Source organism: Sinohyriopsis cumingii, chromosome 10 (genome assembly GCF_028554795.1).
Source record: "Sinohyriopsis cumingii isolate HCF-2022 chromosome 10, ASM2855479v2, whole genome shotgun sequence".
Taxonomy (NCBI): domain Eukaryota; kingdom Metazoa; phylum Mollusca; class Bivalvia; order Unionida; family Unionidae; genus Sinohyriopsis; species Sinohyriopsis cumingii.
Genome location: NC_142970.1, coordinates 62,072,654 through 62,097,880, shown reverse-complemented (window position 1 = coordinate 62,097,880; position 25,227 = coordinate 62,072,654). Strand labels below are relative to the sequence as shown.

At 34.2% G+C, this 25,227-nt stretch overlaps 1 protein-coding gene across 2 annotated transcripts in view; it reads right to left on the bottom strand.

Moving 5' to 3' along the window:
* Positions 1 to 25,227, bottom strand: part of LOC149790237 (voltage-gated delayed rectifier potassium channel KCNH8-like) — a 301,499-nt gene that overhangs the window by 18,307 nt on the left and 257,965 nt on the right. For both annotated transcript variants that reach the window (XM_089972264.1, XM_089972265.1), the window contains exons 3-7: positions 15,897 to 16,061; positions 14,254 to 14,423; positions 12,742 to 12,982; positions 11,292 to 11,449; positions 4,015 to 4,213 (exon numbers count right to left, since the gene is read on the bottom strand). In XM_089972264.1, the coding sequence (XP_089828390.1) occupies positions 4,015 to 4,213; positions 11,292 to 11,449; positions 12,742 to 12,982; positions 14,254 to 14,423; positions 15,897 to 16,061 (933 nt within the window). The remainder of the gene's footprint in view (positions 1 to 4,014; positions 4,214 to 11,291; positions 11,450 to 12,741; positions 12,983 to 14,253; positions 14,424 to 15,896; positions 16,062 to 25,227) is intronic.

Here is a 25,227-nt window from a genome sequence, read left to right as displayed (position 1 = left end):
GACAAAGAATTTTAAATAATTTTGGCGAGCCTTAATTGTATCATAAAACTATACAGAATATAGCTGAAACTTTTGAATCATAAAGCCCCATTCAAACTTCTTACTACTTTGAAAAATGAACAGGAACGCGGTACAAGAAACGCTTTTTCTCAAAACTGATTTAAGGAAAGTCGTATGTGTTTCGACTTTACATATCGTTTGGTTGGAATTATAATATTGCATGATTTGAATTTACCCCAAACAATTAATGTACGTTGCAAAATGCATGTGAGAGAACAATATTGTTTTACCTTTTTTACCTCAAAGTAATTAAGAAATAAAAGCAGTTTAAAAGTCAATAGGCCATGAGAATCTTGGTTTTGATAACTGTTCTTTAACTTTCACATACTGTATTTCAATAAAACTATATTTGCACGTCCAGTATTAGAACTGCATAGTCTTTGAATAAATATTTCCGTCTGCAGTAAGCAATCAGGAGAGATGTATAATCACTTGAGATAATCACCCTACACTGGTATCCATTCGATCCAGAATCAAACAAAAAATTTGTTCTTTGTGCTATGTTCTCTGTCTGACTAGTCCAACATACCTATCCGACCTCACCGATGTGTACACACTAGCAAGATACTTTCGCTCCTCTTCTGACAATCGTATACTCATTATTCCCACTATGAAAACAAAGTCATATGGACAGCGTTCTTTTACATACCAGTGCCCATCAACGTGGAATGAATTGCCCACTGAACTTAGACACAAAGACACAGTGATCACATTCAAGAAAGCTCTCAAAACTCACTTATTTCGACTGCAAGAACAAACTTAAAGACCTAATAATGCTTCCTACCTTAAATATTTTCAGCATGTATTTTAATGTTTTCTTATTTCATGGTATTTGTTTTTGCAATCATATCAGTATATGTTTTTTTTTTATATCATATATGTGTTGTCTAAAGTTGAAAGCGCTTAGAGCTTCTAAAGATTGGGCACTATACAAAGTCCTCATTATTATTATTATTATTATTATTATTATTATAAACAATCGCGCGAGATAAACAATCACGCGAGATATACAATCACGCGAGATAAACAATCACGCGAATAAACAACCACGCGAGATAAACAATCACGCGAGATAAACAATCAAGCAATATGTCATACCACTACGTTTGCTTTCTGTCAAATATTCTGAAAAAAACCCACACAGAATGTGAAAAGCACAAATCATTTATCGATGCGTCCACGCGTAGCTCGTGTTTAGATATGATGGTTTGTGTTTATTTTGGTTGTTTTCCCATCCAATTTGCGTGCTGTTTAGAATTTGATACGAAAGTTCTTTAATTCTCGCAAATTGGAAAAGTCAAAAGAAGAATTTCAGATTTGTTGGAATTAACACTTGAGCTGTCAAGATAACTAACGTAGCATTTACTTTGACTTGTTGAATCCACATAAAGATGTATTGGATGTTTTAAAGTTCTGAAAATACCGTTATTTGTCTATAACATGATTGTGTCAAATAATACAATTTACGATGCAATAATAAATGAAATTAAGACATTGTAATTTATATGCGGAAGTCCCAATCATGAACAGCCAGAGACTAAAATATCTATCTTCAGAAAACAGCTTTAAAATGTCTCAACTGCATCCTTCGCTTTAGCATTCAATGAAGTTCATCAGTTTTCAATTAAATTATATCGCCAATGTAAGTAAATGAACATATTTCTAGTGAAAAAAGAATGCGGCATATATTTCAAAATGATCACAGCGTAGCTATTGTTTTGCAAAACATCGTCCAGTCATTGTGCTTTTCATTCGGGAGATCCATTGTTACGTATATCAGCAACTTTGACATAGTCTTTGGTACACCAGGTTCAAGACACGTGGTAAGGTGCGAGGATAATCTCACAGTGCGAATAAGAAGGATGAAAACTAGAATACATAAGAAGAAGGTGAAAAGGACGGTATGGATGACAAAAAGAAACGCATTGATAGATAGTCAGGTATGGAAATGCGCAGAGCCGCAAATACATACAGGGTAAGTTGACAAGTTGCTTGCTATCCTGGCCATGATTAACATATCTTTTTTCCGGTGCAGTATCGGATGACGGTCAAACATTTAGCACCCAGGGTAACCGTACTTATCAACAGTCGTATAACTGACAGGAAGAAGCATAGATATACATGACTTAAAAAAGACATAAAGACATGAAGACATAAACTTACATGTATACAGACATACAGATATATAGACATGAAGATACACACACACACATATATATATATATATACAGACATGAAGACATATAGACATGCAGACATACAGATATATAGACATGAAGATACACACACACACATATATATATATATATACAGACATGAAGACATATAGACATGCAGACATACAGATATATAGACATGAAGATACACACACACACATATATATATATATACAGACATGAAGACATATAGACATGCAGACATACAGATATATAGGCATGAAGATACACACACACACACACACACACACATATATATATATATATATATATATATATATATATATATATATATATATATACAGACATGAAGACATATAGACATGCAGACATACAGATATACAGACATGAAGACATATAGACATGCAGACATACAGATATACAGACATGAAGTCATATAGACATGAAGACATACAGATATACAGACATGAAGACATATAGACATGCAGACATACAGATATATAGACATGAAGACATATAGATATGCAGACATACAGATATATAGACATGAAGACACACACACACACACACACACACACATATACATATATATATATGTATGTATATATATATATATATATATATATATATATATATATATATATATATATATACAGACATGAAGTTATATAGACATACAGATATAAAGACATACATATATACATATATAAAGACATATAGACATGAAAACATACTGATATACAAACACAAAGACATATAGACATACAGACATGAAGATATATAGACATCCAAATATGAAGACATACATATATACATATATGAAGGCATATAGAGATGAAGACATACAGATGTACATACATAAAGACATACAGATATACAGATATGAAGACATACAGATATGAAGACATACATACATGAAGTCATGCAGATATACAGACATGAAGACATACATATATACATACATAAAGACATATAGATATACAGACATGAAGACATATATACATACATGAAGACATACAGATATACAGCCATGAAGACATATATACATACAAACATAGACATGCATATATACAAACATGAAGATATATATATATATATATATATATATATATATATATATATATATATATAATGAAATGAAGACATACAGATATACAGACATGAAGATATATAGACATACAGACATATATATATATATATATATATATATATATATATATATATATATATATATATATATATATATATATATACTGACATGAAGAGATATAGATATACAGAAATGAAGACATATATATATATATATATATATATATATATATATATATATATATATATATATATATATATATATATATATATATATATATATATATATACACAGACATGAAGACATATAGATAAACAGACACGAAGACATATAGATAAACAGACACGAAGACTTATAGATGGGCGAAGATCATAATGTATTTCCTGATACAATAGCTAGATGTCCTCAGTTTGGCAATTCATTTGGTGCTCCATGATGGCAAGCATGTTTGTAAGGACAAGCATTATGCGGACCAATGAAGAGAGAGGGGGGAATATTTTACCGATATTCTGCTGGGTGGACGTAGCCATTCCTTGACGATAGTGTATTGCATGAAGACTGATTAAGAGCCTCCTAGTCAGATATGCGGACAGTTTCCAAGCACTACTAACACTTACAAATATATAGTCAGACACGCATATAAAAAGACAAATAAGCAGGCAAATAAAGTAATGTTACGACAACTACCTGCAGTCCAGTTGGGTGTATTAAGTTCTTCATTTCCTATGGCATACCAGATGCAAGCAAGCCAGTGGGCAACGAGTGCAAACATACTCATCAGCAGGGCCAGAACGAGAGCACCGTACTGGGAGAATCGGTCAATCTTCTGAAGCAGGCGAGCAAGACGAAGAAGACGGGCAACTTTGAGCAAATGGACTGGTGCAGTCTGGAAAGGAATTGGAAGGAATATAACATCATTAACAGAATGTTCATAATGATGATGGCTCGTCTTCCGCATTGGTGCATTCTTTGATATGGCAAAATATTCTCTATAAAGGTTCAAACATCGTCCAGTACAGCAAATATCAACGTGGCCGCTATTTGACGTTCTATTTTTACAGATCTAATTTCGTAACGAAAAATAAACAAAAGGCCGATTTAGTGAGTGGACACATGCACTATAAGGAAAAAACGGAAGAAAGTTAAAATAATATATAACACTGATGCATGCATACAATCAATTAAAACGGTACCACTTTCCAGAAGGTAAGTATATGTGTTCCGAGAGACGAGTTTTTATTTTGTAACATTTGAATATATTCTTGCAAAGATTATCCATGGACGAAAAAATAAATTTACAATAAAATATATTTTTGTGTGAACGTAAAAATTAATAAAATCCAGTCGAAAGTGCCTTGCCTGATATAAATTATTCCGACGCTATGAGACCATACTTTGGAACCAAAAAGGAGCTAAATAGCCCAAAATCTCTAGGGGCCCGTTAAAGCTGGGATTTATTTTATCGTATGGATCATATCTGTGCTGAAAAGACATCTGACGTTTTAAAATACCATGATTAATATCGCATCTAGTTGTTGCAATAAAAAAATCCGGCTTAGCTATTGTGCATAACACGCAATAACATAATTTAAATGATGAATTGTTCAATCTTTCAATCAACATTGACTGAAATTCACGCCTAATGGTTTAGAAGAAAGGCAAATAGAAACGTTAGTGATGATTTTAATGAATCTCTCGAAACTGTTGAATGCTCAGACGTGTAGTCAATGTTCACTTGTTTAGAATGTCAGGTTTCTCATTGAAAATGAACATGATCCATGAAGGAGTTGCTTTGTTTTTGTTTGTAGTTTGTTAAATTAAAACGAACGTAAGGGACCAAGTTAGCATTATAATTGAAGGGGAAATAATTGAACTAATGATGACTTGAAATTTGTTATGTTTTAAAGGATAAGTAACTAACTACCACTCAACCAGTTTGAAATGTGTGAAACGTAGTAAACCATTTAAAGCTAGCAAGGCATCTGGACTAACCATCTGACCATTGCTTTGCAATAGTTGATTGACGGGTCGCCACACTTATCAAAAAAGCCAATTAGATTAATGATACATCTCGTAAGACTGTTATTTTTGACAACCTGTGATAGGTGATGCATCCTCATGGTACAATTCATCAGTTAAAACCTGGGGAGTTCATAAAATCACCAGAGAAGAAAATTCAAAGTAATTCTAACAATATCGTAAAGAGTAGTCAACATAAGTGAAAAATGATACTGATTCCTCGCAACCCAATCAACTTCCTAGCTTGTGTATGTTTGCCTTTAATTTTGTGTCTCGCCTTTTAGTGACAATTACACATGAACATAACCTGCATGTAAAATAAGAAAGAAAAAGGAAAAAGAAACAGCTAATAAGCACGCAAGATGTGGAGATGAAGAAACTTATCAAGATCTTGAAGATGATAGTCTTGATAATGATAAGGTGATGAAGACAAGGCAGAGATATTAGAAAAATATGGGAAAAAACTTATCAGCTACCAATACCACATCCGTCATATAAAAGCATACTAATAATAATAACAATACCGATAACAATAACAACAACAACAACAATAATAATAATAATGATAATAATAACAATAATAATAACCGTCAATAATAATAATAATAATAATAATAACAACAATAATCTATTATTTTTATTACTTTTAATTTATCAATATTATTAAATATAGTTTTATTTATTTATTTATTTATTTATTATTATTATTATTATTATTATTATTATTATTATTATTATATCACTTTCAGAAAAGATATTTAATCAAAACAGTGACGTCGAGCCAGAAAGCCTAGGTTCAGTCAGGCTTTAAGGAGTGAACTGTATCAAAAACAATTTAAGCCGGATGACAAGGAAAGCATAAGAAGTACCGTTATAGCGAATCCATTTCCTTTATCATGGTGAAAATATTTTTGTAACAGCGTGCCGACTCGTGTTAAGTTGTCTGTATTTCCTGTAAACAATTCTAAAAGAATGTGTAATCAGGGACGCGATACATAAATCAAGCAATAACTATGAAATTCCGGAAGTAATGTCAGGCAAGCCAACCTTTTAATGGGATGACACCAGGAAACCAAGAAATCGAATGACAATTAATGAAGTCTACATAATAAAGTCGGATGAAAGACATCTTAAAATTTCAATGACAATCTTCGATTCTGGAAACCGAAATCAGGATGCAGTATAAGGCAGACCCGTCTAAAAAACGATCATTTAGTTATAAAATTGGACACAACATGCCATTCTTTAGCACAATCATTGATGTTTAGAAATGTACACATCACTCCAACGTTTGCGTAAAGGGAGAGTGAAATTAAATAGTTTGAGATTTAGACAAAATGAAAGTCACGTCTTCAGGTAATGAAGTAAATAATGTTTTAAGTTATAAATTGTTGCATTGGAAATATATTTATTAATGTTATCTTGAAAATTACAGAAGAAAAGAAGGTCGTGACATTCTGCTGAAATCAAAGGTCGCTTGTTAAACCCTATCATCCATTATAATAACTATACTAAAGCTGGTTGGTTAGTTAATTGGTTGGTTGATTTGATGTGTGGATGATTGGTTGTTTTTTAATGACTCTTACAGCACGTGCCAAGGACATAGGAGCTATGAAAATGTTGGCACCATTGACTCTACTCAATTATCGAAATTAACAACAGCAAATTTCAAAACGTTCTGATAAATAGTATGTTACAACATTACGTTCCGATCTTAAATGAAATAAAATGGTTTCAAATTGGGTGAAAACTTTATTATGGCTTCTGAAAACGTTAGCGATGTAAGATGAAATTAATAACTTTAAGTATAAATGGCAACGCAGACACTAAACATTTTTAACGCTAATATAGGTTTCGGAAACGTCATTTTACCAAATGTGTTTTTGTCTACAAATGCAGGAGATATGCTGAACATAACGACTAATCTATAAATCAACGTGAGGTACTTAACCTAATATATATATATATATATGCAATAAACTGACAAGGAACAGTGCAAAACTAGTATCTAACTAGCCTGAGCGCCTTCGTCTCTTAATGAGACTTTTTCAAAGGCAAATACAAAATATAGACAAGGCAAACAAATAAAACACAAAAGCATAATAAATGTAAAGGTTTAATTCCTGTAGAAACAGACATGTAAAGTTTTGCAAACACAACCGTTTTTGTGTTTTATTTGTTTGTCATATATATATATATATATATATATATATATATATATATATATATATATATATATATATATATTGAAATGATTGTACGTTTACTTAAAAATGTCAATTTTTACTAAAACGGATAAAGAAGCAACCCGAGCAGAATATTTCATATAAGTATTGTAAGTTATATATAAATAGTTTCTATACTAACTTTAAATATTGGTTTGGTTTGGCTTGGCATGTTTTATTGTTTTACAGGAGAGCAACGCAAGCTAGTACCGGAGCAACTCGAGTAAGTACCTTGCCCATGGACCCACCCCGGAAGACAACCCAGGCTGGTATGATGCCAGGTTTCAAACCTCATCCTTCCTGTCGTGGGTCTGCACAATAACCACCGATCAATTGCGGCTACTCAAAATTTAGAATAAACAGTGGGTTTAAGTCTTTGATGGTTGCATGTACTAAAATAAACTTTCAATGAATATAATTTTGAAATCACGCGGAAGAAACGTGTTTTAAAATTCGGGGGAATGATATCTCTAAAGGGCAGATTAGGCCATGGCATATTGCTTAACATCACAGATATAATTTTTTTCTGCAAATGAGCTTACAACTAGAAATAGTGCTGTAGTATAATCTGCTTGCAACATAATTGGAATAGCCCAATATCTGTATCTGCTGGGAATTACAGAAATGCAAATAAGTTTTCGGAATTTTATAATATAATCACTCACTCGCTTATCAAAGCAGACTGGCGCATGTAAATGTGGGATTTCAATTTTATCTTGTTTATTCCACGTCACATACCTTTCTAAGTATTCACTCTAATTTAGACAATTTATCAATTTAGATCCAATTATATCCTATGCATGTTGTTGAGGAAACTACAAATTGTAATTTGCTTTAACTGAAATCACACAAACCTCTTCCATCTGATTTGAGTTGGCGAAATTTTCGAAACGCTAAGAGGAACGAAATTAAAATACCTCATAGAAAGGAAAATCCTGATCCTAAAATAATAAAAAAAAACTCTGTATCAAAGTCCATGATATAATATCATTTAAAATTAATCATTGTATTTAAGTTGAACGAAATTTTAATTTAGGAAAGGAACGAAAGACAATGAAAACATGGCGGCAGGCGAGAAAGGCGAAAATTTAGCGTTTCTCAAAACCATGATGTTTTGATGAAAACAAGTCGCCTGAGACTTATTTACATTCAAATGTCTTAGGCCGACGGTATTATATACGGTTCCGTAATCCAATGCAAGAAAAGCATTAAAAGGGAAAGCGTTGCAAAATACTCTCTCTCTCTCCCTCTCATGTAAATTAACGATTTATTTTCCCATACGATATCTTCCTCTATGCTTTTTGGGCTGTAGACGTTCAACTAAATGTTAACACATCATGCACGATGCAAATTCTAATGCACCAAAAAATGGAATAGCTTGGAAACTGTTGGCAATATAAGAACAATCATTCCTTAGCTATTGCGAAATAATGTGGTACGTAACTGCGAATATTGCCAATTGCATATCGATTCAAATGAGCTTAACAATATGGCTGTAACTTCATCAAAGAAGGACAACGTGAAAATTGGTCAAATATATTCTGACGAAGAGAAACAATTAACATGCATGGAATATTGCTCTTTCTACAGTTAGGGCTACGAGTTTCATCAATACTTCAAACAGAAAATAGCTATAACATAAAGACAAATGTAATCCTGTTTAGTATCGCGTTCTTTAATCCAGTGTTTGTAATATATTTTATAGCTTTTCCTGTTGTGCAAGATGTCAGACAAAACGTTTATACGCGCAAGACGCCTGAGTGCTAGATATCATAAAAACCATTATTAATGCAAGAAGCCTCATTTCTAGAAATCATAAAAACCATTATTAATGCAAGAAGCCTCAGTGCTAGATATCATAAAAAAAACATTATTAATATACGAAGCCTCAGTGCTTGATTTCAGGCAAAACAATTATTAATGCCAAAGGCCTCTGTGCAATAAATTCGGCAAAACCATTATAAATGTAAGAGACCACAGTGCAAGATATCATACAAAACCATTATAAATGTAAGAGGCTTTAGTACAAGATATCAGTCAAACCCATTGCAAATGTAAGAGGCCTCAGTGCAAGATATCAGACAAAACCATTATAAATGCGATAAGCCCCAGTGCAAGATAGCAGGCAAACAAAACCATTATAAATGCAAGATGCCTCAGTGCAAGCTATCAGGCAAACCCATCATAAATGTTAACAGAAGCACTGCAGGATATCAGGCAAACCCATTATAAATGTTAACTGACGCAGTGAAGGATATCAGGCAAACCCATTATAAATGTTAACGGACGCAATGCAGGATATCAGGTAAACCCATTATAAATGTTAACTGACGCAGTGAAGGATATCAGGCAAACCCATTATAAATGTTAACTGACGCAGTGAAGGATATCAGGCAAACCCATTATAAATGTTAACTGACGCAGTGAAGGATATCAGGCAAACCCATTATAAATGTTAACGGACACAGTGCAGGATATCAGGCAAACCCATTATAAATGTTAACGGACGCAATGCAGGATATCAGGTAAACCCATTATAAATGTTAACGGACGCATTGAAGGATATCAGGCAAACCCATTATAAATGTTAACGGACACAGTGCAGGATATCAGGCAAACCCATTATAAATGTTAACTGACGCAGTGAAGGATATCAGGCAAACCCATTGCAAATGTAAGAGGCATCAGTGCAAGATATCAGGCAGACCCAAAATAAATGTTAAATTACTCAGTAACGTCAAAGATACATAACATGCCTGCTCATTATTTTGAAACTCTCCTAGTCTAGAATATAAGAGTCAAGTTGGAAAATAATGTTCCTTTTGTGATTAAATAATAAGGAAACGCAATTTGAATCGCAGAAAAGTACACACTTTAATTTGATTATAACCGAAATCAATTGCATCTCTTTAGCAAGCCATTTGTGTCTGATAACTAAACAAGTAAGGGAGTGAAGAGTATGCAACATCCAGAGTACTAAGTCTGATTAGATTCAATCATGACAAGAAAGCGAAAACTCGAACAAATTTGCTTTAAACTGCGCTTCATTTGGCCATAGACAACCGAGTCACAAGCATTATTATTTGCATCATTCATCAAAATAATTAATGGGTATCAATCTACCAGTACCAGTACTGCAGAATCAGGATACTATGACATATTAATGATTCCATTCCTAGAAAGTAAGGTCCAAGAGTACTAATGCATAACTAGGCATACTGCACTGAAAAAAGATGAAATCACTTGCTGAAATAGCATCTTTGATTATCCGACAAAAAGCATGTATTTTTTTAATAAATTATAGCTAACCACTGACGCTGGACATGTCAATCTGATTAAAAATCAGATATCCACTGTCCTACGTAAAGATATGACGACGACCGCTTAGAGGTCATGTTCTGGTCACCATTGACTTAGCTAAAGCAAATAGTTTTCAAAAATCTGAATGTGAACCAAATCGTTCGGTACACATTCGTGCTCTTCATCCACAATGCCTAGTCTCCAAACGCGAAGATATAAGACTTCATCTGATTGGCTGATACATTTAGCGATTATGGTAATAACATAGTTTGCCAGAAACATGACCGCTAAGCGGTAGCTGTCAGACCTGCATTTATAACAGTGGAGATCAGAGATCTGAATTAAATCAGACTACGGGCAAGTCAATTAAAATACAAAAATATATACCAATTAAATGATAATGGCTAATATCATACTTACAGTGTTAATGTTAATTATATACAGGAAGTCAAACGGAATGGCAGCTAGAAGGTCAAGGCCGAACCAGCCTTTTATATAATTTATGGCTATAAGTCGAGCCTGATACACCACTTGACCACCTTTATTCACAAATGAGGTCCGGAAGTTCAGTACAATATCTGAAACAAATGAAAGATGATCAGTGTTATAACTGAAACAACACATGTAAACTAACAACAACTTATCCTCCCACAAATTCGACTGATCCAATTTAGATAGACTTGTCATATGACTATTCCTACAAAATGAAGTCTTTAGTTGCCAGTATTTAAACTCTCTAACTTAGGAAGGTACTTTTAACCAATTACAATCTCAACACTTTACAAACGACCCCCAATGGTGTCCGTCAAAGTGGATCTTTTTCGATTACATTTCAATTCAGTCCACGCAACACAAACGTTTTATAACATAATGGCAGTGGGCCGGTCTCCTGCAAACAAGGAAATTTCGTTTCCGACCTTGCTAAAAAAAGAAAAAGGGTACTGAATGCATATTTCCACTTAATACATTTAGGAAACAAGCACATTAACAATGGTATCAAAATTGTTTTTATTCACTGTTCCTCCTGAATTTTCATCTGATTCCATTGGGACCACGAATCAGTTTGCTTAGAACTAGTTTAATTAGCCTAATTATTCCCATTTGTGGAGCTATGTTTGAGGAACACATGTTTCAAACATTAGTTGAACAAAGTATGGTTTTATGTCTACAGATTTGTTTACTATATATAGTCAATCTGTCCTGACCCCATTTTACACAAAATTTGACTAGTATTCAAAAACACTTTCCGAGCAATGCAAGGAAGCTGATGTTTAGATTACATAGACCAGTATGAGTACTTCATGAAAGTGTATGTCATTGAGAGATAAATTTTAGGTAGAGAAGCAAAATCGAAGAAGATTATGACACCTGTAGGAGCCGAAATCATATTACGTTCAAGCCGCAGAATGTGAAGATTTCCCGACTTCTATCTTTTAGCTTGAGCTTTGTGCGTAACAAGGTTCGAGAATACAGTGAAGAAGTTGATTTATTTTATCATTGTGAGTATACATTAAAAACTTTATAAATAATGAAAGGAAACAAAGCTTGTAGAACGCAAAGGGTGAACGTTGAACACGTGCGATCCATGGAGCTGTATTCTTACAAAAAAGTACTTTTCGAATATCAAGTATCCACCTGAATCCCATAACTTTGAGTACCGTATCGAAATTAATTAATACGTATCATTAATGTTTCCTTGTGATTCCATAAAACACGCCCCCAACCCACACCACTGCAACCTTTATTAGATGCAGATTTGCAGCGCATGAGATGAAAGCAGGGATATGTTCTATTCATTCTTCAACAAATAATCTGGTCGATGGACAATTTGCTTAGAATAAAATAAACAAAATCAGATTAAAAATCTTACCAAATATAAAAATAATTTCAACAACCACGTCAGAGTAAATAGAACTTCGGAAGACGCCGAATTGTAAGGTGAAGGCTGCATTGTATGGAACCATGACGGCTGTGTAAAATGTACAAAGCAAAATCAACCAATCCCATCCGATCTTGAATATCCCATAATGCACTAGGATGAATCTAGATTTCTTCACTTCCTGTACTTTGTATTCTGGCATTTTCGCTGACATCGAGCTACTTTCCACCAGCTGCAAAAGAAGGGAGAAGTGTGATGTAAATACGATACAATATCAACACCTGCGCCAAGCGACTAATAAAGCGAACTTCTTTTGAATTATCGGCGGTAATGCTAACATCAGTTATACACATGGTAAAAATTCCACAGTTCTTTGTAAATCGGTTTGAGAGATTTACCAGTTCGGGTCATGCAGAATTATTTTATAATTTATTTGATAATCAAACATTCATCTACATCAACGGTTGTATATATTCGAGATAACATGCATATTCGAGATATGCATGGCAAATACGCACTGATCCTACTCTACATATTAAAATGTTTCATACGATTCTAATATAATAAATAAATAACAATACTTTAAAACTATAAAAAAAATTTAAAAACGAGATCTTTTGCAAGGAACTATATTTGTTTTTAAGCGATCATGTGTACAAGTTAGCCCGAGGAAGCCGACCAACCCACACGAAGATACAAAAGTACTAACCAGATCTTCAAAAAATATATCACACTAGCCTGCTGGTTGTCCAACAGATGCGAAAGAACATTAAACAGCAAACGTGCTTAAACTGCTTAAACTGCATCTAGCCAAAAACGAATCAGTTTTAAACGAGAAACATAACGTTCATAAGACATAGCTCTACAGTAGTCCCGAAAAGCATGTGTTTTCATGTACTGGAATGCAAACTAGAAATATCTAATTCGATCATGATACTTAGATCTTCAAAATAACGATTTACTTCAAAGCAACTCGAAGGAAGTTGAATAGTTGAGAAGACCAGACTATATATTTTCAGATCTATAGAAATAGAACACATTTATCCAAATCATGTGGTACCATTGTCATCCAGTTTTCAAAAGAAAAGCAACAACAGAGAAATATATAAGAACTTCCTAAATGTTTCACTTTCTGTACATGCATGGACAAGACTGTCCACATCACTTCACACCGTCGTGCCAAGACATTTTTCGACAATGCAGACAACAAAAAAGACAAGAGAAAAGGTATCAGTCATTATGATCAAGATTCTCTTGAATCAATACCATTTGGTCTTTGCCTGAAAATCGCAGAAAGGGGACGGAACACCAGTTGGCCTTTTGTCTTCAAAGGAATACCGTTACGGGTACTTTTGACCTACCTATTTAACCTGCTATCATAAGTGTAACAAATGGGAGCCATTTTGTAACCTTACATCATAATAAAGTGTGATTTTAAGACACTATTATAGTCAAGGTTTCCTGACATTTGATTAATTAATGAAATTTCTTGAAAGCATCTACCTTGTTAAACTGTTGAAGTTTACTCTTGGCTTTATTTTGCTTGTCAAACTGGCCTGAAAGGTGATACAAAACGGCTCGACTGCGTCTGCGCTGATACCGGAAGTCGCCATCAGAGTCATGTTCTCCTCTTCTTCGTGTTTGGCATTGTCGGTATGCCTCCGCCACCTCCCCTGAAAAACGATAGTATCAGTCATGACATCGCTTATAAATATTTGTAAGGTTTAAGACGGAATTTGTCCATGAGTGTAAACGCCTCGATATATATATATATATATATATATATATATATATATATATATATATATATATATATATATATATATATATATCACACAAAGCTTATGAATCCAATAACAGTAAAGTTATGCAGTGGATACGTATTAGATGCTTAAAATAATTAGAAAAGTTGCTGGATAGATTCATGTCGGTTCAATTCGAGTAAATTCGAAGCTATTTATTAAGACAAACCGATATTATGCCGTGTAAAAATGAAAGAGGCCTTCAGATATTAAGACAATATTATGCATGTTGAAAAGAAAGAGTGTCTCAAACGTTAAAGAGTCATATTCAAAGTTAAGGAGGAACAAGAGCAAGCGTACATATGACAAAATTTGAACATGGAAACCTAAACCAAATTTTTGCATCTTTAAACCTTTTCAAGTGTGAAAATTCGAACAAGTGCTCGTATTTTCACATTTTACTGCAAACTGAATAACACCTTTTCGAAATTTCGTTCAATACAAGATTTTTACCGTATGAAGATTGGGAAGCAGACCAGGGATGTTAATGCACTGTACATCATAGTCACAAAAACACGTAGGAAACTCGAACAAGTTTTGAGTCACCATGATTGAGCCAAACTTGAAGAAAAACTATTTCAGATATCCTTAACGGAAATATAAGTATATCGTATTATAGTATATGCGTAAAGTCAATTTATATGATAATACGTACAGGCAGCATGAAGTCCATTGGAGAAGGCATACAAATCATAACAAAACAGCATATAGAAACAAATTAAACGTGTCTATTCTCTTTGATAAAACAAGTTTAAGAGTATTAGAAAAATCGACTACAAAGACCTTTAGGCTATAACAAAAATAGATAAAACAAAGCGAATAAATTTACAGGAAGTATACGGAAAAAGTTACCAAAAGAAAAAAATGGAGTGGTATGGAATTCAACAAGGCTGCTGCTGTACGATATGAGGGAGTTTTAGTGGTGAATGTTTCCAAATTGACCGTTCCGGTGGCCTAGTGGTTAGAGCGTCGTGGGTTCGACCCCTGGCCGAGTCATACCAAAGAGTTAAAAAACTGGTACTAACAGCTGCCTTGTTTGGCCCTCAGCATTAAGAGGTTAGTGTTAAGACTGGTCGGCCTGGTGTCAGGATAATGTGACTGGGTGGGACATCATGCTACATGTCTGCGACATGATGCCCCAGTGCTATACATCACTATAAACTGTCACACTGCAGCGATCGTAGCGATATGACTGAAACAGTGTTAAACCTACGTTAAAAATCCAAATCACACACACACACACTGTTTCCAAAGTATTCCCTCATTAGTACAAAGTCTAAAACACACACGTAAGCTGAAGTATGATTGTGTGAGTAAATAAAATTATCAATGAAAGAAACGTACCGTCGCTGTCATTGTCTTCACTTTCGTTTGTTTCATCCTTATGGGTGCCATGGGACGAATAAATTCCCTCCTCAGAAATATTCTTGTGGGAGACAAGAAGCAGTACAACCTGATTCTTCTCATTTTTAATTGGTACGATGTCAAGCAAGCATAAGAAAGTGTCACCTGAAGAAAAGACCAAAATCGTTTTACATTTAAATATTTAAACAATACAACTTAAAACAAAATTTCATTTCCTTTCTCTCTGACGATTCCCACTTACCATCGAGAATGTGTGTCTCGGGTGTGCTTACTTTCACCTCGCGAGACTCAATTATTCATTATAGATACTTGAAGAGAAAAAGAAAGAAATTTGCAACGATGTGCCATCAACAAAACTTGTGACTTTCTAATACATTACGTTCCATATCAACAGCTTGAATTACATAAAAGGATTCAACTATTTTGCGGCGGGAGGGGAATACCCTTTTAAATAATTGTATATGTTTACTATATAACTGGTATTCTACATGAATGCACGACTATTTAATTCGGAAGTATATCTTCGTAAAGATTGCATAGATGTATGGCACTTACTGTTTGTACTGCATAACGTCTACACGACATCGTATTTGTACTGCATAACGTCTACACGACATCATATTGCCCGCATTTTGCTGCTATTACTTTAAAGCGTTCATACGTACACACACTGCTTTGTTGTTGTCCTTGAAGGGAACGCTGCAGCTGTTCTGTTCTTATTTTGTTTATGGAGTGAGGGTGGGGAAAGGAATTGTTGTTTGGTTTTTGCATTATCCATAATAATGAAACCGGAGCAACAGGAGAAAAACATTTTCCGCGGACTTTGGATCACTCACTTTGTCCGTCTTATAACCTCATATCAGTATTTTGAGGCAGAAAGAGCTAACCGTATGCATACTGTGGCTTTAGTCCACAACCCAGCTGTTAAAGTTTGCTACCTCTACGATATATGTTACTGTTGTCCATAAATTTGTAACAAATGCATTTATGTATCTAAATGAATTCATAATTATCCAAAGATAACGATTTAGTCCTAAAGTCAAAGAGCACTTTGTAATTCCAATGTACATTTTAGATGGTAAATTTGATCAAAGTTATTACTAAAACTTTAGCAAAGAGCGTGGCAATGAACAGGTAGGACATGAATTCCTTGGAGAAAATCAATGTCCTTAACTGGAATCGAAGTAAACATGCTACCCTCCAAATAATAATATCTTAACATATAATCTACAAGTCGCTATGTAATATATTTTTATAAGAAACAACACATTAATCAGGTAGGCCCGAACTTATACCTTCTACTACGCATGTATGTATGTATGTATGTATGTATGTATGTATGTATGTATGTATGTAGGTAGGTAGGTAGGTATCAATGTATGTATGTATGTATGTATGTATGTATGTATGGGTATCAATGTATGTATGTATGAATAGGTATGTATGTATGTATGTATGTATGTATGTATGTATGTATGTATGTGTGTACGTACGTACGTATGTACGTATGTATGTATGTATGTATTCCACCATCACTGCTGATTGAATGCTTATATCCAGTATTGCCTTCACTAACTGATGTTATTAATACCTCTCTCTCATCCGGAGAATTCCCATTATTTTTCAAAACTGCTATTGTAAAGCCTCTGCTGAAGAAATCAACACTCGACCATAACGATTTAAAGAACTACCGCACAGTTTCTAATCTCCCATTCATATAAAAAGATCTTAGAAAAGGTTGTTCTATCCCAGCTTGTATCTCACCTGAATTCAAATAGTCTTTTTAGCCATGTACAATCTGCATATCACCCTCGCCACAGTACTCAAACTACTCTTCTTAAAGTAGTTAATGTCATTCTCTCTGCTTTGGATAGCGGGAAGATTACAGTCCTCACCCCCTTGATTTGTCTGCAGCATTTGACACAATAGACCATGATCTATATTACTTCACCGTCTCCAGCATGTATTTGGCATTCATGATACAGCCTTACTGTGGTTCAAGTCCTACTTGGTCAACAGGACACAAATTGTATCTGTCAATGGAATACACTCTAGCCCAGTTAATCTTGACCTGTTCTCTTCATTCTATACACTCAGCCGCTCTCAAGTGTCATAGATCAGCATCCGGTGTCTCACCAATTGTACGCTGACGACATCTAAATATACAAATCTAGCTACCCAACTGAAGTTGACGATACCATCCAAGCTGTTGAGCGGTGCATTTCTGATGTGAAATCGTGGATTATAATTAAATAGCTGCAGATGAATGATGATAAAACTGAGGCCATTCTGATCACAACACAAAGACGTTCTCAGTCACATCCTTTACCCCAAACAATAAATATCAGTAACACCAACATTAGGTTCACACAGCCAGTACGAAACCTAGTTGTCACTCTGGACAGTAATTTCACGTTGTACCAACATGTCATGAACATATACAAGGCTGCATGTCATGAACTGAGACGCATCAGCTCCATTCGCAAATATCTTTCAGTTGATGCCACTAAAACACTTATACGTGCATTAGTACTTTCAAGACTGGACTATTGTAACTCAGTTCTCTCTGGTTCATCTCAATATCTACTTCAGAAACTTCAAAAAGTTCAAAACACAGCTGCTTAGAGTACCACGTTCAGATCACACCTGGCTATCCATTCGATCCAGTGTCAAACAAAATTTGTTCTCTGTGCTACCTTTCACTGACGGACTCCAGTCCAACACACCTATCCGAACTCACCAATATGTATACGCCAGCAAGATACTTACGCTCTTCTTCTGACAATCGTATACTCATTATTCCCACTACGAAAACGAAGTCATATAGACAACGTTCTTTTGCATACCAGGGCCCAGCAACATGGAATGAATTGCCCACTGAACTTAGACACAAAGACAAAGTGATCACATTCAAGAGTGCTCTCAAAACTCACTTATTTCGGCTGAAAGAACAAACTTAAAGACCTAATAATGTTTCCTACCTTAAATATTTTCAGCATGATTTTTATATGTTTTTTAATTTCATGGTGTTAGGTTTTTGTAATAATATCACTATATATGATTTTATGTTATAGGTGTTGTCTAATGTTGTAAAGCGCTTACAGCTTCTAAAGATTAGACGTTATACAAAGTCCTCATTATTATTATTATTATTGTTATTATTATTATTATTATTGTGTGTGTGTGTGTGTGTGTGTGTGTGTGTGTATGTATGTACGTGTTGAATGTGTGAATTTGTGTCTGTGTATGTAGGTAGGTAGGCGTAAGCTTATTGCTCATGTCAGATATATATAGACATTTTGCATTGTTCAACCTGAGACCTTTAATTTCTCAAAGAGATTTTTACTCATTTTCTGTACGGATATTCCCTGTTTATGCGGAGAGATGAGTTAACTCTCAAAATGAATACTTTATAAGAAGTGACTTTTTAAAGAGTGTCTTATTATCAGAATATCGTCGGTCACATTAAGGCATTACCATCTTGCCTTCATAAGTCAGGAATGTAAGTTCTTGTAATTCATCTATGTAAACATACATAATTGGACACCCAATCTAAATTTAAAGATGTCAACATTTATGATGTTACTTGCCACCACAAAACTGCTTTACCTGTCCACCTGTTCGGGAAAATATAACGGGCATGCCATTTCCAGCAACGAATCGTTGAGCTGTTGTAGACTGTATCAACTCATTGGTGCCGTACATATTAAACAGATTTTCGTCAGGGAATATGTTTTCAATGTTAATTAATATGTAATGACATGTGTTTGTTCTTTTATTGTTAGAATAACACTTATGGTGACAAGCCGCTCCCAATGTTAAATCACTATGTCGGCTTAAACTGTAAAAATGACAAGTAAATAACGTTCATTTGATTTTCATGTGACTAGCCCGGCCCCTGCGCATAAACACACGCATATCTAAGAGTCAATGGTCATAAGCTATGCAACAGAAAAGAGCGAAAACCAGCACGTTCTGTACAATTCAATCATTAATTTATTTCAATAGAATACAAAATTAAAATTTAAAAGGAACCTACAGTATTGTGAATCAAATCCCGAACTGGACTCGAACTTTGATCTGACACAATGATGGATGAATTTTAAATTATGAACGTGTCTTTCTTTGAATTAAAAACTAATTCATACAACTTCTTGTCATATAATCTGGAAGAAGTGAAATCGTAATAATAATTTCGTGACAATTGTGGGATTTCCAAATTAGACCTAAATGCAGAAATATTAGTAGTAGTCAACCAACTTTTGAATTACTATCTTCACACAATCTTTTATCAAAATTAAATCCCTTAAACATAAACACGGTCATGTAATATGTCTGGATTCCGAACCAGTATGTCAGCTAAACATACACTGGTTATTCAGTCTAAGGTGGCAGGGTCCAGGTTCGTAAATTGGCCGCTGGCAAAATTTCTTAACTTAAGGCTAAGGTGTGACTTTTTCAGCTACTGTTGTTTCTTGTTTAAAGATATGGATATGTTTGTTAACTAGGTGTTTCGGGCATGTGTTGTTCTTGAAATTGATGTCAGGCATATACACCTTCCATAGTTACTCTGCAGTATGTTAATAGTGAAATACGAATAGTCGGCTAGGAAGAAGAGCTAGCCTCCCATAGCAGTAAACACGCATGGGTTTGGGGCAAGTAAAATATCTCAAAAACGCCTTAGATGACAACTATTTTCAGTTGCATCAGCCTGTTTAGTACACACTGTTTTTCAGAATTGTCCTCTAGGAAAATTGCTTGTGTTTGCACTGTGAGCGTCACATGGTGTCACAAATGACCTTCGTACATGAAAATTGCAGGTAGTAATTTGGGGTTGGGATGCATAAACTTCTTCTGCTATGAACTGCCATTGACTTTTTGGTCAAGTGGATAATATTATTATGCTTTGTTTTAATAAAAGTGTCGACAAATATGGACCTTTTTGACCTCACTAGTGTATTTGATATTTATGTTTTTTGTACTATGTCGCTGATTGCGGCATTAAATTTGTGCATAAAAACAGGCCCCTGGCCCCTTAAGGAAAACTGATAATTTGTATTGATGCAGTCAGCCACATCTATTATACTTTTTGTATATTTATATACGTTTTATGCATTAACGTCATTATGTTTTCTTCCTTTGTCCATACATCACTTCGTGTTGTATGCAACGCTCTTTGGAGAGGGAGGTAACTGTGTTTTGTATCTCAATGTGCGAACTGTTTGCATCATGACAAAGTAGCATATTTTGGATTTAACTTACTAAATATGAGAAAAAAACGGCGACCATAATGTAATGCCTTGCTCCTTCTGTAGTCGTCAAGGTTTGTACACCGCTTTAATGAATATCATTCACATTTCAATACAGATACACAGAAACTATTGCATAACATGTCAACATGCATTCTAAAACGTAATTTAACTCCACATGAGCAAATAGACTTCAGAGGAATCATACATAAATATACTGTTGTGAATGTTGAATGTCACCAGTGGAACGGTCTTAGAAATAGTGATGGCATATTATTTGCAATATTTTGGTGAGAAGAATGAAAGTTTTAGCACACCAACATAGTTGCTACCTTCATGACCCCAGTGTGAAGTTGACTTCAGAGATTCATATCTCATACTTAGGTGATAATAGGAAATGTTTCAAGTGTATGCATATGTCTTGAAATTTATAGTTTCAGTTAACAAAGGAGGAAAAACTTACATTTAAGTGACAGTTTTATACATCTGAAAATACACATACAGTTTCTCCTCTGAAATTCTTGCTTTCACTGAATGTCAAAAGTACATCAATATCACTTGTTTCTGTTCTTTTTGCGGGTTTCAGTTTGCATGGTAAAAGATTAGGATTAATCGGTTAGTCACGCTGAAAGAAACAATAACTTCAATCTCATCCAGATACTCATTCTGATCTAAGTGCACAAGAGAGTGACTTTGACGGACATATTTAGCTTCTGCAGGAGTTGTTTTATGATACGTGCTTATTAAAGCCAAGCATGTGAAATGCTTTTTACCTTGAACTGAATTTTCCACTGTAAATATTTGTTCTATACCTTTACTTATTATTTACTATGATTTTGTAAACTCCAGAAATCATTAAAGTCAGTTGTAAGTGAATTGGTGTTGAGTAATGGTATGTGTGTGTTTCAGTGGCTGTGTATCAATGGCTTTATTTGATATGTCACTTTGTAAGTTTAACAGGGTCCCACGCATCAGTATATCCAGGGATCGTCCTGGGCTTCGCCAATGTCGCAAATTGCGATTTTTTTCCCTTATTGGCGACTAAAATATCCCATCTGGCGATCTTTTTGGCGACAGACTTTTTGGTTATTTAATTTGTACATACAATCATGGATTTTGACTGGATAAATTAAAAGGGAGAATGAAAGGAAGCCACAAACTTGACTAAGCAATGCACTGGAATCAATCTGTTACACAAACGATCCTTTGTTCGTATTGACAACCCCATCTTTAGAGTGCATTGTTACATCATAATCTGCTTATGCTGACATCTGGGCTGAGTACTGTATGCTGTGATACAGTCAATCATGCTACCGAACTATACCTACAACTGACCGACTTCTGAAGACGCGAATAGATGTTATCAATGTTCTAGCATGGTCTAATGTTAACTGATTAAACTTTGATTTATCCAGTTTAGCTAAACTTGTTGTTGTGATTAACCCCCCAACACCCACCCACGCAACATGATTGCTGCTATTAGCATCTCCAGAATGATGATGAAAGGTTAGGGACTGCTTGTTTTATATCAGTCTAAAATTACTTCTAAAGCAAATTATTTACTTAAATGTGTGATTTTTTAAGCTTTCTAGAAGAGTTTATGGAAACTTTTCACTTCTGTCAGTGACAACTAACATAGCATTTATGTCATTATCATTTAAACATTTTAACTTCCAAATGTCTTCTTGACATTCATGAAACATTGTAAAGGAATTGTGATTCTGCCCTGATGCTATGGTGGTAAATAAAGACCGAAAGCATTGTAGGTTGTAAATAATCTGAAATCTTTCAAGAAATGCAGTCAGTCATAGCTCACAATGTAAATAATGCAGTGCCTTTTGCAGACAATTAGTCACTTTTCTAAACACATAATACCATTTTTAGTTTTGCGCACAAAAGGTCTTCCTTTATACCATTTGCTAGATAATATATAAATATGTGATATGTAAACAACTTTTGACATAAATCATTTTCAGCCAAATTCTTAAGTGGCAGAGTAAAGTTTTGTAAATTGGCCGCTGGCAATTTTCTTAACTTAAGGCTATGATTTGATTTTTTTCAGCTATTATTGTTTAGTAATTAAAGATATGGATATATTTGTGAACTAGATATTTTGGGCTTGCGATGTTCTTGAAATTGATGTCAGGCATGTACACATTCCTTTGTTACTCTGCAGTATGTTGATAGTGAAATACCAACAGTTGGCAAGAAAGAAGAGCTAGGCTCCCATAGCAGTAAACAAATGGGTTTGGTGCAAGTAGAATATCTCAAAAACGGCTTGGATGACAGCTATCTTCAGTTGCATCAGCCTGTTTAGTACACACTATTTTGCAAAAGTGTCATCTAGGAAAATTGCTTATGTTTGCACTGTGAGCATCACATGGTGTCAAAAATGACCATAGGACATGAAAATTGCAGGTAGAAATTTGGGAATGGGATGCATAAACTTCTTCTGATACAACTAACATAGACTTCTTTGGTCAATTGGATAATATTCTTATGCTTTCTTTTAATGTAGGTATCCAAAAATATGAACCTTTTTGACCTGACTTGTGTAATTGATTTTTTGTATAAAACAATTATACTAGGTCACTGATTACGGCATTAAATTTGTACTTAAAATCTGTCCCCTTCCCCCTTAAGAGCATACAAAGTTAGAGCACCGGTCTCTAATTGTCCGTAAAATACATGTGACGGATACATTTTTTATTTTTTCTGAACCTTGATTGTAAAGTGGAATGAATTTTACTTCTAGTTCTACTTTTTATTATTTAGCAATATGTCTTGTCCCCCTTCCTTTTCTGTACATGTAAGAACAAGGACAGCAAACAAAAGCCTTGTTTCTATATTTTGCGAAAATATTTCATCAAAATCCGTCATTATTAGAGTCTTTTAAATGTTGTCCATACACTCTAAAATCAGAGATTCATTTATTGGCATGAATCAAATTAAATAATTTTAAGCAAAACAGAGAACAATTAAATGATCATGAACGACATTTTTCTCGCATGATATTATTTTTATCTACAGTAGATTAGATTAGCAAATTAGATTCACAATCCTCTCAATTTAGTATCAACTTTATATATACTATTTAATTATTGCTGCAATAGGAAGCGAGTATCCTTCACCATTATAAACCTGTACATTTTTCTCTACAAGGGAATGTATTAGTGAGAGATCGGGATGTGAAGGTCGGTTAATTACTACGTGAATATTGTGCGGTATTAGCCTTGTAATGTTGTATTCATTGATATTTTATTTTGCCTTCCATTACATTAATAAGCACTGAACACTTGATCGCATTTTCTAAATATTTTCTTGTTCATTTTACTTGACATTGATAAAACAATAAATAATTATCTTCTTCTTTAAATATAATTATCTTTACTCATGTCGTCGAAAGAGAAATCTGTTCAATTCCGCATCATCTCTACCTCTTAGTAAAGTTCACTTTAATTTAACTTGTTTGCCTAGTTTAGAAATTATTTTGGAAAAACGTCAAACATTGATGACTTAAAATCAAAATGTTCTGCAATACAGACTATTGAATATTTAAAAAATTGCTAAAATTATTATTTCCTGTAGGCACTGCGTATCAATATATTTACTTTTAAATTATTTTCGTTCAATTCCCAAAACAAAAGGAATACCCATTCAAAAGAATACATTTACTTTGAGCGATTAGTCTCCATGGGACGAACCACAAGTACTATCAAAGTTTGAATATCACCATACGCCCCTTGATATTGGTCATATAAACGATTCAAAGGAATAACCTCAGCAGCGTTCACTTATTGTTTTCTTCTTCATTCAACCCTATCGTGCGCTTTTTATTATGATGATGCCAAAAACAATTAGAAAGGTTAGAAAAAATGAATTAGGAATTACCAATAAACTTTTTAGGGTATGTCACTCACATGAAACATAGATTGTAATATATATGCGCTGCTGGCCTTGTTTGCATGCAGGTCAAATGTTTGTCTTATTTAGAAGCAGGCCATATGGTCGCCCTATTTCCATCCAGGCACAACAATTGACTTATTTCTACGCAGGCCAAA